Source organism: Sprattus sprattus, assembly GCF_963457725.1.
Source record: "Sprattus sprattus genome assembly, chromosome: 11".
NCBI lineage: Eukaryota > Metazoa > Chordata > Actinopteri > Clupeiformes > Clupeidae > Sprattus > Sprattus sprattus.
In genome coordinates, this window is record NC_137909.1 from 22,688,098 (window position 1) to 22,703,097 (window position 15,000).

At 44.1% G+C, this 15,000-nt stretch overlaps 2 protein-coding genes across 5 annotated transcripts in view; one reads left to right on the forward strand and one right to left on the reverse strand.

The window, feature by feature from the left end:
• The window catches only part of stom (stomatin), a 12,868-nt gene extending 9,681 nt beyond the window's left edge, over nucleotides 1-3,187 (forward strand). Inside the window, exon 7 of the mRNA XM_080846903.1 lies at nucleotides 406-3,187. Coding sequence (XP_080703029.1) covers nucleotides 406-594 — 189 coding nt within the window. The 3' untranslated portion in view covers nucleotides 595-3,187. The remainder of the gene's footprint in view (nucleotides 1-405) is intronic.
• A 126-nt stretch (nucleotides 3,188-3,313) lies between these two features.
• gsna (gelsolin a) overlaps nucleotides 3,314-15,000 on the reverse strand; it is a 23,619-nt gene continuing 11,932 nt past the window's right edge. For 2 of the 4 annotated variants that reach the window (XM_080847704.1, XM_080847703.1), the window contains exons 6-17: nucleotides 14,608-14,697; nucleotides 13,894-14,026; nucleotides 12,947-13,251; nucleotides 10,743-10,876; nucleotides 10,444-10,534; nucleotides 9,569-9,595; nucleotides 7,464-7,634; nucleotides 6,769-6,943; nucleotides 6,238-6,359; nucleotides 6,020-6,097; nucleotides 5,868-5,928; nucleotides 3,314-5,211 (exon numbers count right to left, since the gene is read on the reverse strand). In XM_080847704.1, the coding sequence (XP_080703830.1) occupies nucleotides 5,042-5,211; nucleotides 5,868-5,928; nucleotides 6,020-6,097; nucleotides 6,238-6,359; nucleotides 6,769-6,943; nucleotides 7,464-7,634; nucleotides 9,569-9,595; nucleotides 10,444-10,534; nucleotides 10,743-10,876; nucleotides 12,947-13,251; nucleotides 13,894-14,026; nucleotides 14,608-14,697 (1,557 nt within the window). In that variant the 3' untranslated portion in view covers nucleotides 3,314-5,041. The remainder of the gene's footprint in view (nucleotides 5,212-5,867; nucleotides 5,929-6,019; nucleotides 6,098-6,237; nucleotides 6,360-6,768; nucleotides 6,944-7,463; nucleotides 7,635-9,568; nucleotides 9,596-10,443; nucleotides 10,535-10,742; nucleotides 10,877-12,946; nucleotides 13,252-13,893; nucleotides 14,027-14,607; nucleotides 14,698-15,000) is intronic. The other 2 variants (XR_013968824.1, XM_080847705.1) reach the window with 2 other exon arrangements.

Consider the following 15,000-nt stretch of genomic DNA (forward strand, 5'->3'; position numbering starts at 1 on the left):
ACTCAGAAACCGCTGGATCTGTCAAAACACAAAACACTCTCCCACTCCCAGGCATATCTTGACACCTGCCATGTTTCACATCGCTGTCAGAGCCCAGCTCTTCACACACACACACACACACACACACACACACACAGACCTCTATACTCACAAACCGCTGGATCAGTCTCTACATCTCTCTTATTCTTTCTTTTCCTCTGTCACTCTCTGTCAAAAGCATTATTGGCACAAAGTGCTAGCTCAGGTGCCAACTGTCGAAGCAGTTGTACATGTTACAATAGGAACGGAATCACACCAGAAAACTACACTACAAAAGCAAGCTGGTCTCTCTCCTACTCTCTGTCACTCACTCTCTCCCTCCTTTTTTTCTCCCTCTCTCCCTCTCTCTTTCATTCTCTCCTGTAGGTGATCGCGGCGGAGGGTGAGATGAACGCGTCCCGGGCGCTGAAGGAGGCGTCGCTGGTGATCGCCGAGTCCCCCTCCGGCCTGCAGCTGCGCTACCTGCAGACCCTCAACACCATCGCTGCAGAGAAGAACTCCACCATCATATTCCCCCTCCCCATAGACATGTTCAGTGCCTTCATGAACAAATAAGACCCCCCCCCCACACACACACACACACACACTCTTATTAACACTGCATACACTCTCTCTTACACATTTCACATGTGTATACTCACAGATGCAGTTCAGATGGCATGAGACATACTCACTATCTTTGAAGTCGGATAGATATTAGGGATGCAGCGGTCCAGTGGGCCTCGATTTCCATGTAAGGTGAAGCATGGGCCAAGGAATAACCCATTACATTTTGGAGTGGATACGATGCAGATCAAGGGGCGGCTCCACAAATTTAGTTTCACTTTTGCTAACGTGAGATGTGGCTTTCTGTGGCTTTTCTCTCTTGAGTGCCCTTCTAGTTTCTTAGTTTTTGGAACAAATTGTCGGAAGGCAACAGCGAGAGATTGTTGTGTTTTCACTCTCTACTTGCTCCACCTGGGATAGGGCCTAGCGATGGCGACGTAAATGAGACATCATGTTAGAACCATTTTCACTCGAGTAGCCAACGTTGGCAAAGCAATGCAATGCAGACTCTACTTTGTTTGTTCATGGCATTCTTATCCTCGTCGAATTATTGAACGTGGAATCCAAAATGTTTCCACACACCGGATTAGAAAAACGCAGTGCCTCTCCAAATTCGCTTCTCTATGTCTAGCTAGTGTTTGAGATTGTCGAGTTGGAGCGGAGATAGTTTTGACAGTGATAGGCTCCGGGGAAATTCTAACAGGCTCCAGTTCTGCGGTTCTGAATGTACAACGCCCATGTAGTCAGCAGCGCAGTAAGCAAGTTTTGAAAATGATAGGTAATTGACAGGCGTACCGTAACACCACATTTCACATGTGGGTATTGAGCCTTAGGGAGCGTACCGAACAGTTCGACAATATACTGTGTACCGTTGCATCCCTAATAGATATGCACTCAAACACAGTCCTGATCTCACCGTCGGGCCAAATACAGACAGCTTTTTACCACTGACAGCATGTCACATTATGTTACTTTCACATTTAAGTCCACCTTAAAGATGGATAGGTTGGTAGGTAAATAGGTAGACATATACAGTAGATAGTTTGATTAATGTATTCATCAGTTCATTGATTGGCTGGTTTGTTAGTTTAAATTTATTTTTGCAAGGTGCATTAGGGTGTTGTAAGTGCACCATTCATTTAGTTTTCATGGCCCTCTTACAGTTTTTACACTGTATACCAAAACACCATACTCAACCTTTAGCCTGCATGTTCACTGTGGGATCTCTATGGTGAAAGTCCGGGGTTTTACCACAGAAGACATGTTAGGACAATTCAGAAAGTACCAGTCATACCAGTATGAGTCATTTCCAGCATTTCTGAGACATATCAGACCTTGAGAAAGAAATGGCCCGACATCAAAAGCGCACACACAAACACACACTCACACACACACACAGACACACAGACACACAGACACACATAAACACACACACACAGTGGTGTAGTCGAGGGTATACGCAGGCATACGGAGTACACCCACTTATTTTTCAGTCAGCATTGCGTAGACCCACTTCTCAAAACAGGGGGTTTATCCTGTGCTGTATGGGCTGCTTAAAAAAAAATAAGAGTATACCCACTTCTCCAGGGACCACTACACCACTGCACACACACACACACACACACACACACACCACACTTTTTTAGGTGCTTTTCAGTACGTATGCCTGTACATGTGTGTTGGTTGTTTGCTTCTAAATCTGGAATCCCACACAATATCAATGATTGGTCAATTTCACTGTATGGTCAACAAGCATTTGTTAATAAGTAAGTCCTGAGAATGATTACAGTATACATCTGAATCATGGTTTACTGAACACAAGTGCCTGCCTGCGTGTGAGTGTGCTTGTGAGTGTATGGGAGTAAGCAAGCTGCTTTGAATGCAAAGCAGATCCATAGTACTTGTTTATGCTCTACCTGACTCTCTGTCTCTCTCTCTCTCTCTCTCTCTCTCTCTATCGATGGCCATACCTGACAACATAGAGCCTTAAAGAGTGTTACATGCTACTCTCACCTGCAAACAGGCTATGCACCTGGTTGTATATTTTTAACTGCTTATCATACATATTTTTTTACTGCTACAAGCTCTTTTTTTAAACTAACAATGCATTGAAAGATTTAGTGTAACAGCTATTGATCAAAGTAACCCTCCTTATCAGCCATGGCTATGGGTAGTTGTAGTGAAAGCAAATGAAACGTTTCAGTATTTTAGCTGCCCTGAAACAAGCTGTTTCGTCCACTGCCGGGGGACCTGCTCAGCCTACCAATATAACGCCTTGCCAGAGAAGTGAATGACCCAGTGTTTTAGCTTATTTTGTACTTGCGCCAAGTTTACTCTTTTTGCACTAGGTTGCAGTGACAAAAGAAGTGATGCGCTTGTTTTAGTTGCTTCCTGATGCACTATTGTGCCATACGGTGTCCTCTAATGTATGTGCCAAGCAAAACATGTTACCACAATGTAGGTCAAGTTCATCCTTTTTTGGTTAAATATGTTTAAATATGAAATACAAGTGCCATATATCATTGTGTATGAAATAGGTGTTTTTTGTCATATGCCCCTTGAATATCATTTTATGTTGAAAATGTTTACTGACATCCACATGTGAAACCATATATAAAAACATTAAACAAATAAAGGTTTATACCAAATTTGTACCAAGCCTGATTCTTTTATTTTTTTTCCTAGTTCCAGAATCAAACTCCACCATTGAAATGATTTGGACCACAAATGTGTTTATTTTTCTTTATTTTTTTTTCAGCTCTTTATTGTAACAAAATAAGTAATGGTGGCAAGGGAATGAATGACTTTTGCAGTTGAGAGAGAGAGAGCAATATCACGATTGTAAACTTGAAGCAACAAAGCAGCAAACCCTCAGAGGTCCGGCTGAAGCATTAGCATTAGCTACAGACAAGCTTGGCCAGAGCAAAGCGAAATAGAGGAGACCAAGCCAGAGTTGAGGGATGTGTCCATCTGAAGCCTGCCCTGTGGTGTCACTGTGCCTAGACCTCTCCAGCCACAGAACTGCCAGCTAGGGAAATCTGGCTCTACTCACAGTTCAACAGAGCTTAACAGTGCATGCTCTCACTGAGCACATATAGTTGGGAACAGAACACACCTCTGAAGAGCTCAAATGGAACATGCCTCCTGCACCCCGAATAGTGGGGAACAGAACACACCCCTGAAGAGCTCAAATGGAACATGCCTCCTGCACCCACTCCCTTGAAGGACTCAAATGGAACATGCCTCCTCCACCCCGTTCCCTTGAAGAAGGCAAATGGAACATGCCCCCTGCACCCCACTCCCTTGGTCCTCCATCTAATCATATCCCAGAATAGTAACACAAATTGAAAGTGCCACTGACGTATCACCTACACTAACACTCCAGCATTCCAGACCAAGATACCACCCCCCCGCCTCCCCCAGGCTTCATCCATCAACCCTGGCACATAAAGTGCATAACTAATATGATTAAGGCTATAGGGCTTCTTCGTCTAATTACACTACCATTGTGCAAAAGCACTCCATTTGTTTTTCTTTCCTGGCAGTGAATCTCCATAACTGTAAGTATAAGTCTCATTAGAGTGGAGTGATGTTTCCTTGTCTGCTAAATGACTAGTAGGTATCCAGGAATAAGTTGGAGCCCAGTGGCCTGACCACCAAGGCGCCAACATGAGCCTAATGGCTGTTTTGTTAGAAATGGAGAACCTGAGACCTCTAGTGGTCGTTCATGAGAATTGCTTGAATTTCAGTTCTCTTCCCAGAATTCATTTAGCTAGTTCACTGAATCGGTTTGAATGAGGAATGGATTAAGATGTTTTGCAGTAGAGAGTTATGAGAGCTGAACATGTTTTTTGGCAGTATTGCAGTTTCATCCACTCTTTTAGAAGAGGCTTTACAGATCAGAAATGGGCAGGAATTTCATCACCCAGTCATACAGATCATAGTTATGGAGAATGGACTGTTCACATTTGACCGAAAAGATTGCATAAATGTTAAAGGCAAAGCATCTCGATAAGGTCCTTCATGTTGAATGTGATCCTACTTATGACTATAAGCATGTGCAACAGCCTCTATAACAGTCACCCTAAAGGGTATTTCTAAGTAAAAGCCCTTAATGTTGGTCAATTCCAGTGCTGGCATATAAAAAAACACTTCTACAAAAAATAACATGCAGGAGATGTCGAATAGTCATGTGTCCTAATATCAATTACGTGTTTGCTGATGTGTGTGTAAAAACTGGGTACGATCAAGTCTAACGTATTCTCTATGTACCTAGTATGCCACAAATTATCATAAATAAAAAAAAATGCTTAACAATGGCTATTTTCCACTGTATAGGTGGGATTGCTACGTGCAGAGAAAAGTAGCTATTCGGTTTTTTTTCAGGAGTGCCTGTGGCTGCAACTCAGGGCAATAAGGCAGTGGAGCGAAAAGGTTAAAGGTAAGGGGTCAAAGTTCACAGTTCCAGTTCAGCCATGGCACGCTCCAGGGGGTCACTGGTCCAGTAGTCGTAGTCCCAGCCCAGGAACCACCCGGTGAACGTGGGCGGCTCGAAGCCCTGCTTGAGCTTAACAATGGGCGTCCGGCGGTCACGGTTGGCAGGGTCTGTCTCAATGTAGCGGGCAGCTGGAAGGACAGAAGAGGGTTTGAACCACATTTTCTTCATGAAATATCTGCAGCAGCCTAAAGCCTTAGGGCACATGTGTCAAACTACAGGCCCGGGGGCCTATTCAAGCCCGACAAGCCATTTAATCTGGCCCGCCAGCTCCTCAGAATGTTGCAAAAAGTTCCATTGATTTGAATGAGCAACGGTGAAATTTGATTTGGTTCGCCTAATTTTCCCTCAGGATTAATAAAGTATCCATCTATTTATCTATCAGAGCTTGTCTGCCGCGGCCGCTGGTATGTCGAACGCACCACAAATACTGCAAGTCCCACAATGCACTGTCCCCGCGTTGGTAGCATACGTCAATTTAGGGAGCGCTTGCCCCACTGTCCGGCCCTCGACTTACACCCATTTTATTTATTTCGACCCTCTGTGTATTTGAGTTTGACACCCCTGCCTTAGAGTAACGGCATGGATACTCAATGAATAATGCTCCTCTCACTATGTCAATAAAACAGTCAATCATAATCAATAAAAAAGTATAACATCCTTTACATTTGAAGTGCTTTGTTGAGGGTTTGCCTCCCTGAATATGGCTATAATGGACTCCAATTTAAGTAGATTAAATATCTGATCAATCTTTGACATCCCACATGACCTAAGATAAAGAACATACCAGAAGCCATGGCCTCAGTCTTCTCCTCCTCCTGGGCCTCGACCCCGATCCATACGAACACCTGCAGAGGATTCAGAGAGCTGTTAGTGTCTGTAGCGCTTCGAGTCATTTCCACTCCCATGTGAGAAAAAAAATAATCGCAACTACTTTACCTGATCCCAGGTGTCCATGATCATGACGTCATCGGTGGCCAGATCCTCCTGTGTCATCTCTCCAGGTACCTCCTCAATCTGAGCAGAGAGAAAAAGAGTATACATGCATCTCTTAGAGGTTGTTCAAGTACAGTAAGGCTGAAGCTTTAATTGAATTACAAATGGATCCTTTTTTTTTTTTTTTTTGACACTGTATTGTGTGTTTGCTAAGAACTCACAATGAAGTTGCCCGTCTTGTTGGAACAGGCGAACAGTCTGGGCGGGTGGGCGTCCATCCTGTCCTTCAGACGGGTGGAGGTGCGATACTCCGCCTTACCTCCCAGCGCCTCCCAGAAGTCATCTGTGCAGTCGCAGAAAGTCAGCCGTTACCAACAGTCTCAGAACATTTCTGAAATTATTGTGTGTCTGTGCTCTGTGTTGGTGGGGGCTAGTCACTGTTGTTTTAGTAAAAAGTTTAAATAGTGACTTATTGTGTGCTGACGTATTAGTAGTACTGTGTGTGAACATTTTCTTTTGGGGCGTGTGAGCTTGCGTTCTACATTTACATTTACATTTCGTCATTTAGCAGATGCTTTTATCTACATTTACAGTTTATATTGATGGCACACTGCACAGTAGGAGCAATTAGGGGTTCAGTGTCTTGATCAAGGATGCTTCGACAGGGAATCGAAGTAGCAACCTTCTCATTGCTAACCGACTTCTCTACCTCCTTTACCACTGTCTCTGTTTGTGTTTGGTGTTCCACGTACCGCTCTCTCCGCCCTCAGGCAGCTCGGAGGCAGACACCCCCAGGAGGTCGCACAGCTGCTGGGCACCCTGCTTCTCCGAGTCACAGGCGCCCTGGCCCACCCACATGAACGCTCCCGCAGGGGTGGCGAGGATGAACGCGTCATTAGAGTTCAGATTGGAGGACGCAGCGTCAACCTGAGCAAGGGTCCAAAGCAGGTCAAAGGTCAAAAGCGGTGAGTTTAAAGGGGTGGTGCTTGAAGACACCAACTCCAAATTTAGTTTTTACAGATAATCAAGTTACTCGACAGATTATCTGTATTTGTTTATCCAGTCTTCAGTTAAACAGTCTCAAGCCAATAGGTCCTTCTTTTAAGCAATGCAAGTACTGACATCTTTAACCCTTCCCGGTTTATAACCTGCTGTTGAATTTCTAAGCTGGGATATTTAAACGTAACAGAACTGAATTTAAACAGAAATGACTAAAACAAGTGAGGGGACCAAACTGAGATTATTCAGTAAAATAGTGGTAGCATCAGAATTTGGGAACATCAAAATTATAACACTACTTAAAATATAAATCCAACAGCCTGAAACGCATGATACATCTTGCAATCGATGCGATGACAGTGTCATGCCATTGTCATTTAATAGGTTGCCATGCCTGATGTGATTGATGTTGGAGCAGGACAGAGCAGGACTGAACAGGACCACTCACCTCCACGGCACGTGTGTGTCCGGTCGAGTTGGAGCGCACCTGGAAGAGGCGCGTGTCTGCGGGGCCCGTCTGGCCTCCATCCCTGGAGGTGCCCCCCTTGTGCACCACCATGGGCTGCCCTGCGAACAGACTCATCATGTGGGCAGGCTCTTTGCCCTGGACCACACGCACCTGGGATGCACACACACACACACACACACACACACAGAGACACACACACACACACACACACAGAGACACACACACACACACACACACACACACACACACACACACACACACACACACACACAGACACACACAGACACAAACACACAAAAGAAATAAACGAAAAGAATTATTTTTAGTATTATTTTCTTTCTGGTGTACAGCTTTGTAGTAGCATGCCAGACATGCTGAGGTGATAACTAGGGAATCCACAGAATGAGAGTCTCACACATTGTATCCACAAAGTTTACATAAACTTTACATAAACTTTGTATCAACATAAAAAAAACAGTGCATAGTAGAAGATGTCTACATGCGGTTAGTGAACATCACTTCAAACTGACCGCTATCACAGTTTTATAAGCTGTGTTTGCACACCATGGCCACAGGGTGGCAGTAGTAAACACCAACAAAGGAATGTGACATCGGAGCCAAATTCTTCAATCCCAGCATCCTCAGCTGCTGGCCCTGTGACATGTTTTGGAGGGGTGCGTCTGAGCCGGCCTGCTGTTTGGGTCTGTGTGGAGTCTCTTGCTCTCAGTCAGTGCTAAAAGGGACCCTTTCATCCCCTCCTACTCCTCCTCAGAATCACTGAGAGCGGCTGTTTGCCTGCTAGACTATTTCTCGCTGCGCTGAATCACCAGCCTGTCTGTGTCGGTCCACACATTTCAGCCTCATGGCCTCGATTCACCCCCAGGGCATTTTATAAAGTGTGACTTCACACTGAAGATTCCTCCTGCCACCCCAGGAAAACAATGAACCTTGAACAACCTATTGTCTCCTCATTCTTTCCGAGTAATGTCAGACCGATGGCCTATCACAAGGATGTGGGATGATATTATGAAGAGTGTAAACATGCACGACTCAGCACATGCAAACTCAATACAGAGTGGTCACGGTGGACACAAACAACCCCCAAAACGAAAACACACAAACACACACATGCACACACACAGGCACTGTTATTCTGTACTGGAATAACAGGCAACATAGCAACTGGTTTAGGGGTGGTGGACAGGCAGTTGGACACAAACCGTCTCGAGTTAACAGACAAGTTACCACGAGGACATGAAAGAATGCACAGTCAGTGAGTGAATGAGATGAAAGACACACAGGGAAGTAGAGAGAGGGGCACAGATGATCCCAGATATTCAGAAATGTCATATACAGAGAATTTACAGACTCATACTGACAGCAGCAGGATCTGTACCACGCCTGTGGGGACTGCATATTCGACTGTGTTCTACTGTTTTTTTTTCTCCTGAATCTGGAAATGCATTTTGTGCCTGAACTTTTTGACGTAGGGGCACTTTCTGGAGAGCTAAAATAATATAATTGGGGGGAAATGATAGTCGCAATGAGATTGATGGCTAGAAGCATTCTTTGAAAGAACAGCTTGTATATGTGCACAACAAGAAACACATGACATTTGGGCGTCCCTCACAAACAACTCAGTGGCATGTCCTGTTTGCCAGTCTGCTTTTCCCATCAGATTTTTATCAGCTACTCCCAAACTAACCTCTGACTCTAATGAGTGTTAAATATAAGGCCTTTGGGGAATGTAGCACCTGTGGCAGACAATATCTCCCTTCATGTATCAGCTTACTTAAGAGCTTTACATTTAAATGTAGACAGGCTGCATTTTGGGACAGTTTAACCCTTTGGTAAATGTGAAAATCACTAATGCATTTCTACATGTAGCCAAGACAAGTTCTTAGTCTGGTCCCACATTACATTTGGCTCTGAATCACCCCCCTCCATCTTGTATTTCAGTCCTGGACCTAACCACACTCTCTTTCTGGGATACTGGCCCACAATGCACTAGCATTCAACCCCTCTCTAGTTGACCCCTTTGGAAAGCATACAGTATCTGACCCAGCAGACATGGACAGAGATACCTGTGTGGTAAGACGGGCACCAGCAACCTGCAGACAGAGAGGCAGGGGAATGAAACAAGGGTTTAGAGGAAGGAAGGAAGGAGAAAGGGAGTGACAGTGACAGTTGATGGAGGAAGGAAAGGGAGTAAGCGGATGGAGGAGTCAGGAATGGAAGGACACGGCAGAGATGGAACGACAACAGCACCCAGAACAATAACTCTACTGTAGGTCCAGCTGTTGAGGCACAGAGAATGGGGAGAACAGGAATGTTGGAAAGTATTTTTCTGGGTCAGGGCACAGATTACCAAAAGTCTGGACCAAATCTAGCCGATCCAAACTAGCGCGTCATGCTAGCTGCAGTTTTCCTCCTGGCTCAATGTGAATGGGCTTTTTGGACGCTTTACTGTGGGAACATCATAAACTCCTTCCTGTAGGGACTCGAGGCTTCCCATCAGAGCCTGAGAAAATGTAGCAGTTCCTAAAGTTTCAGCCAGTCAGATCCGCTGACCAATAGTTCTGTCCCCAAAGTTTCTTAACTAGTGAATAATTCTGATATTCTGAGGAATTCAACTCTACAGCTGAAGCGTGTGATTGTGGAGAAGCTAAAAATAGAAAAGAATAATATAATAATAATAATAATAGAAATAATCACCATTTGATCTAACCACCGCATAACACCAACAGCTTTAGAGCTTATCAGTCAGGCCATCATGTTGTGCAACTTGCAGTTTTTTCATTTTATAACCTGTGGTACCTCCAACAATATGAACTTTGAGTATCTTTGTTTTAGTATCGTAGTGTATTTGATGGGTTTTTTGTTTAAGTATCATGTTTGCCCTATTCTTTATGCCATGCACCCTTTATATGTGGTGTGTTGCAGAGTATATGAACTTTACCTGTACAGGTCCTCCTCCAAGTTCCTCATCAAGCTGGGCAGCCAAGATGGCCGACGCACCAATCTCATCTTGGGAGGAGTCCATTCCCTGCCTGTAGGGAGTTGAGGGAGAAAGTATTACTTAGCAACAACCAACAATTATCTAAAAAAAAATATAACTTTTATGAGGAAGCTAGAAGTATAACCAGGACTAAATAGGGCACTTTAGGCCTTTCCAAAAAGGGTTCTACATTTTGAATTAAATTCAAAAAATTGAAATCTTGCCTAATCATTTTTATTACAGGAGGCTGGTACCCTTACCATATGTAGATGATGTGTCCTTGGCGTCCTGCATGATGGTAGTTGTAAAGGATGATGTAACTGTCTCCTCCATAGAACTGCCCATAGGTGGACGGGTCAACTGGAGCCTTGTCAGAGCCCTCAATGCGCCAGATCTGAAAGGTCAAAGTTCAAGTTAGAGCAGGCATTTCATATCTATTACTTGTGATGAGAGAGCAGTGGGCCTAATGTACAGGATGCATGCTGCGCCAAATAGTGTTCTTGTCATCTCGTTGCTACGCGACAATCTGTGTTTTCCCATAGTTACCAGCTTCCTTTTGTGATCTCTGTGGATATTAGCACAAGCACAGCCACACCCAAACACACACAAATAAAAATGTTGACATACAGGCCAAATTAAAATAATATAGAACAACTATTTGATACTGAATGAGGTAAAGGTGCATCCAAGACATTTTAATCCCATGAAAAAAAACGTCTTAATATGTAATTTAGAGGAACACGGATGAGTTTTTTAAGGGGTTTAATAAACAGCAGGAGGGAAATTTAACCACATCTTTCCTAACAATCATTGCTGGATCTTCATATTTTAGCCTCAAGTCAAGCTTGTGCGCTGACCATGTAATCTCGTTTTGGCCTCTGCTTGTTTTGTGGTGTTTCTGCCCACTGCCTGGATTACGATCTGATTAGCCTCTGTGTTTTGGTACCTCTGCCTGGCAGACTTTCTACTGTTTCTTTACAGCCTGTCTTTAGTACTTCTCGAGACCTGCCTGCTCTTTTGTGCTTTAAGCTTGTTCCCTAGCCTGTGTTTTGGACTCTGTTTTGGACTCTGTTTTGGACTCTGTTTTGGGAGGATTTTTACTTTGATTTATGGAATCTCGATTCTTCTCCTTGCCCCTTTTGCTTAGTCTTGTCTTAGTCTTAACCCTAGCACTTGCAAGTGTAAGGGCCAAGGGCTGAGATCTTTCCCCTATGAAATGAGACGCCACTTGGTTTCGGGTACGTCATGCATGACTGTATGAGCTATGAAACTAGCGATTTAAAAAAGTCTAATGAAGAACATGGTTGCAAATATATATGTATACAACTGTGTAGAGCACGAAACAAGACTGTCGTCATTTTTAAATTAATTATAAGCCAAAAATACTTACATGTAGTGTATGTAGCATGATAGCTGGCAAGCTACCATATAAGCCAAAGGAGTGGTGGTATACGCGCTAATTTGTATCCTAAAACTACCGTTTGAAAGCTTCAGTTAAGACCGACAATACTATGCCTCGTTCGAGTAGCACATTTCAGATCAAACCGAGTCATTATAAACATATAAAAAGTTGTGTAGATAGCTTTATTCATGTAAAATATTCCTCGCTTCAAGCAGCCATGTTTTTTTGAAAATTCCCGAGCTGGTTTCGCGGTGTGCTCTGGGATAGCCCTTGGAGGAGTAAGGTAGCTCTCCGATCATCTCAAAAACGAGGGCCATACACCCCTTAAACTTACCCCTTAATCTTGATCAAGTTGGGTATTGAGACACCACTAGCTCTCACATGAACGCGCAATTTCAAGGGTAAGGGGTAAGATAAGGGGTAAGGGGAAGTATTGAGATTGGACCTAAGTCTGCTCAGTCGGAGTGCAAGAGCCTTTGTCTGCTCGCAACTCCTTCTCTGGTCTCCTACTGGGTCCCACCTACTCCTCACAGTGACACTATTATATGTTGGCTTGCAGTGTTTGACATATAATATTTGAATTCAACAGCGAACATCCAAAATGCATCCCTTCCTTCAGTGATCCTGAAGCATCATTTAATTGGCTTGAACAGTGCATTGCTCGATCTGAGCCTCTTATTTTGTTTCCCATTCACAGAGCTTGGACTGTGTATGAACCCTGGAGTTTTAGATTAGAGTCGTGGACTGCAGGGACGTGCACAGGAGGGGGCTAAGGTTGCTCGGACAACTGCCCGTTTGCCCTCCTCGACAGAAGTTGCCCCTCCGAAGGAAAGATATATATGTTTTTTTATAGAATTACGGCTGCAGAACTTCATGTAGGCCTAGATAAATGAATCGCGGAATATGCACCCAGGGGGGCGGGGGTGTGGTGGCGGCGGTTAGTGATCGTCCCTGACAATTTCAGTGTGTGAACCCTGGAGTTTTAGATTAGAGTGTTGGACTGTACCTCCGACCTCTGACCTCTGACCTCTAGTCTCCCACACCTTATCAGCCCTCTCTCACCTGCTTCTCTCCACTGCCGTCGTCGATCATGCCGTGCTGGGCGGCCATGGCGGGCGAGTCGTGGAGCGTGGCGGCGTCGAAGGACACCTTCTCTATCTTGGCGATGGAGTTGGAGATGTAGGCCACGCCCAGGCCCTCGGTCTGGTCCCTGTCGCGCCAGTTCTTGAAGAACTGCTTGAAGAGCGGCGTCTCGCCGTGCTCGGGCAGCACCTGCACCTGCGTGTGCTTGGGGTAGCCCATCTTCTTGATGAACTCGTCCGCAGCCTTCATGGCCGCCTTGCGCTCGTCGATGTTGGCGTCCTTTCCTGAGGCGACGGAGGAAAGGAAAGAAAGTCAGAACAAGACACCATCATCAAGAGGAGCTTGAGAATGAAAACGAGAACAAGCAGAACAGAGGAAGGACTTTGAGTGCCAAGCCCACAAATTGAGATGATTTTTTTGTATTTGTTTTCCATTCTTGACACAGTACATAAAATTGAAAATGCATGCAAAGGAGATTGAGAGACTTCATGCCAGTATTCTAATTACTGTGAGAGAAAAGATCCTTTGAAAACTATAAACTGAGGCTTTGAAACCTCTGTCTGTTTTACATAAGAATGGAGTTGTAATAGTTTTATTTCTAAATCATTACCCAAAAGAACCTTTGAAATCTACCCTCTCAAAATGAAGGGAAGAATCTATTGTTTCATTGTCAGACAGAACCCTAACTAAGCCAATTCTAAGCTTCTTCCCCTCTGTTTTTCACTTTCTTCTTTCCTCTATTGATCTCTCTTTCCTCCATCTCAAACCAACTTTTCTTTTTCTCCCTCACTAAAAGGCTTTTTCAAAGATGATAAGACTCTGGCTGAGATCAAATGCAAAGACAATTTGTCTTGATGTACCACACTGCCTACAAAAAAAGATGGCAGCTCATTAAACCATCAAAGCTGAAACTAACGTCTGCTTACCTTTCCAGACAAAGATCTTGCCATCAGAGCCATGGTCCAGGATGAAGCAGTCGCTGGACTCCAGAGCGCTCTGGGAGAACGGGTTCTCAGCTGCCACCAGAGCAATAGCCATGTCCCCACCGGCATCAGACACCTGGCACCGCAGGTCAAAGATCAAGGTTAGTTGCTAGCGCCTGGCTGTAAAGATGCCAACTTTCAGAAAAGACGTAAACTTTTCCGAAGTGATAGATTAAGTGAATAAACAACAACTGGCTTTTGATTTGATTGGATTTCATCTTTTGTCAGGTTTTCCCTGATTGCGTCATCGAAAACATCAAGTTCTTTTTCCACACAGAACTATAAAAACAATGCATCACTGCACCACCGGGATTTATGATGTGTGTATGTTGTGTGAGCTGCATTGATTTAGAACAGATGATCATTTAAATGTGAATATATTGTCAAAAATAAGGCTGTAAGACAAGTAGGAAAGTCCCTATTTGTACGCTCGTTGATTGTCTTTCCTTGTAAACGGCTGACTGACATAAAACATTACATAATATACCTTTTTACCGGGTAGGAGGAAATTACTTCCTCATGTTCAGAAGGCCTTACAAATTGATTTGGTGATAAATATGAATGTCAGCATAAGTGAGATTGTTTGCGCCAGGCTTAGATTAAGCACCTTTAAGAGTCTGGCACATGTATGCAACACTGAGCTCACAGATCAGGCACCTTGTAAAGCTTGGCCCGCTTCCTGTTGGAGGCGTCTGCTTTGATGTCATCAGAGACTCCCTCGGGCAAGTCTGGCTTAGGCCCCAGAACCTAAATACACAGAGATAACATATGTTAAACACACACACACACACAAACACACACACACACACACACACACACACACACACACACACACACACACAGACACCAATATCATCTCTGGATATCTGAGCATAAAGCATTGTCTTGTATTATTCATAAATGCATAGGTACTCCATGGATGTCTATAGCTACAGCTCACTTCACTGGAGTTGGCTTGCTTTGGGAGAACTTAACTGCTTGGCTAGATTCATGGAATACATTTTCAGATTTGTTCTACAGGTTCTTTCTTGGTCAGTGTTGTTCCATACA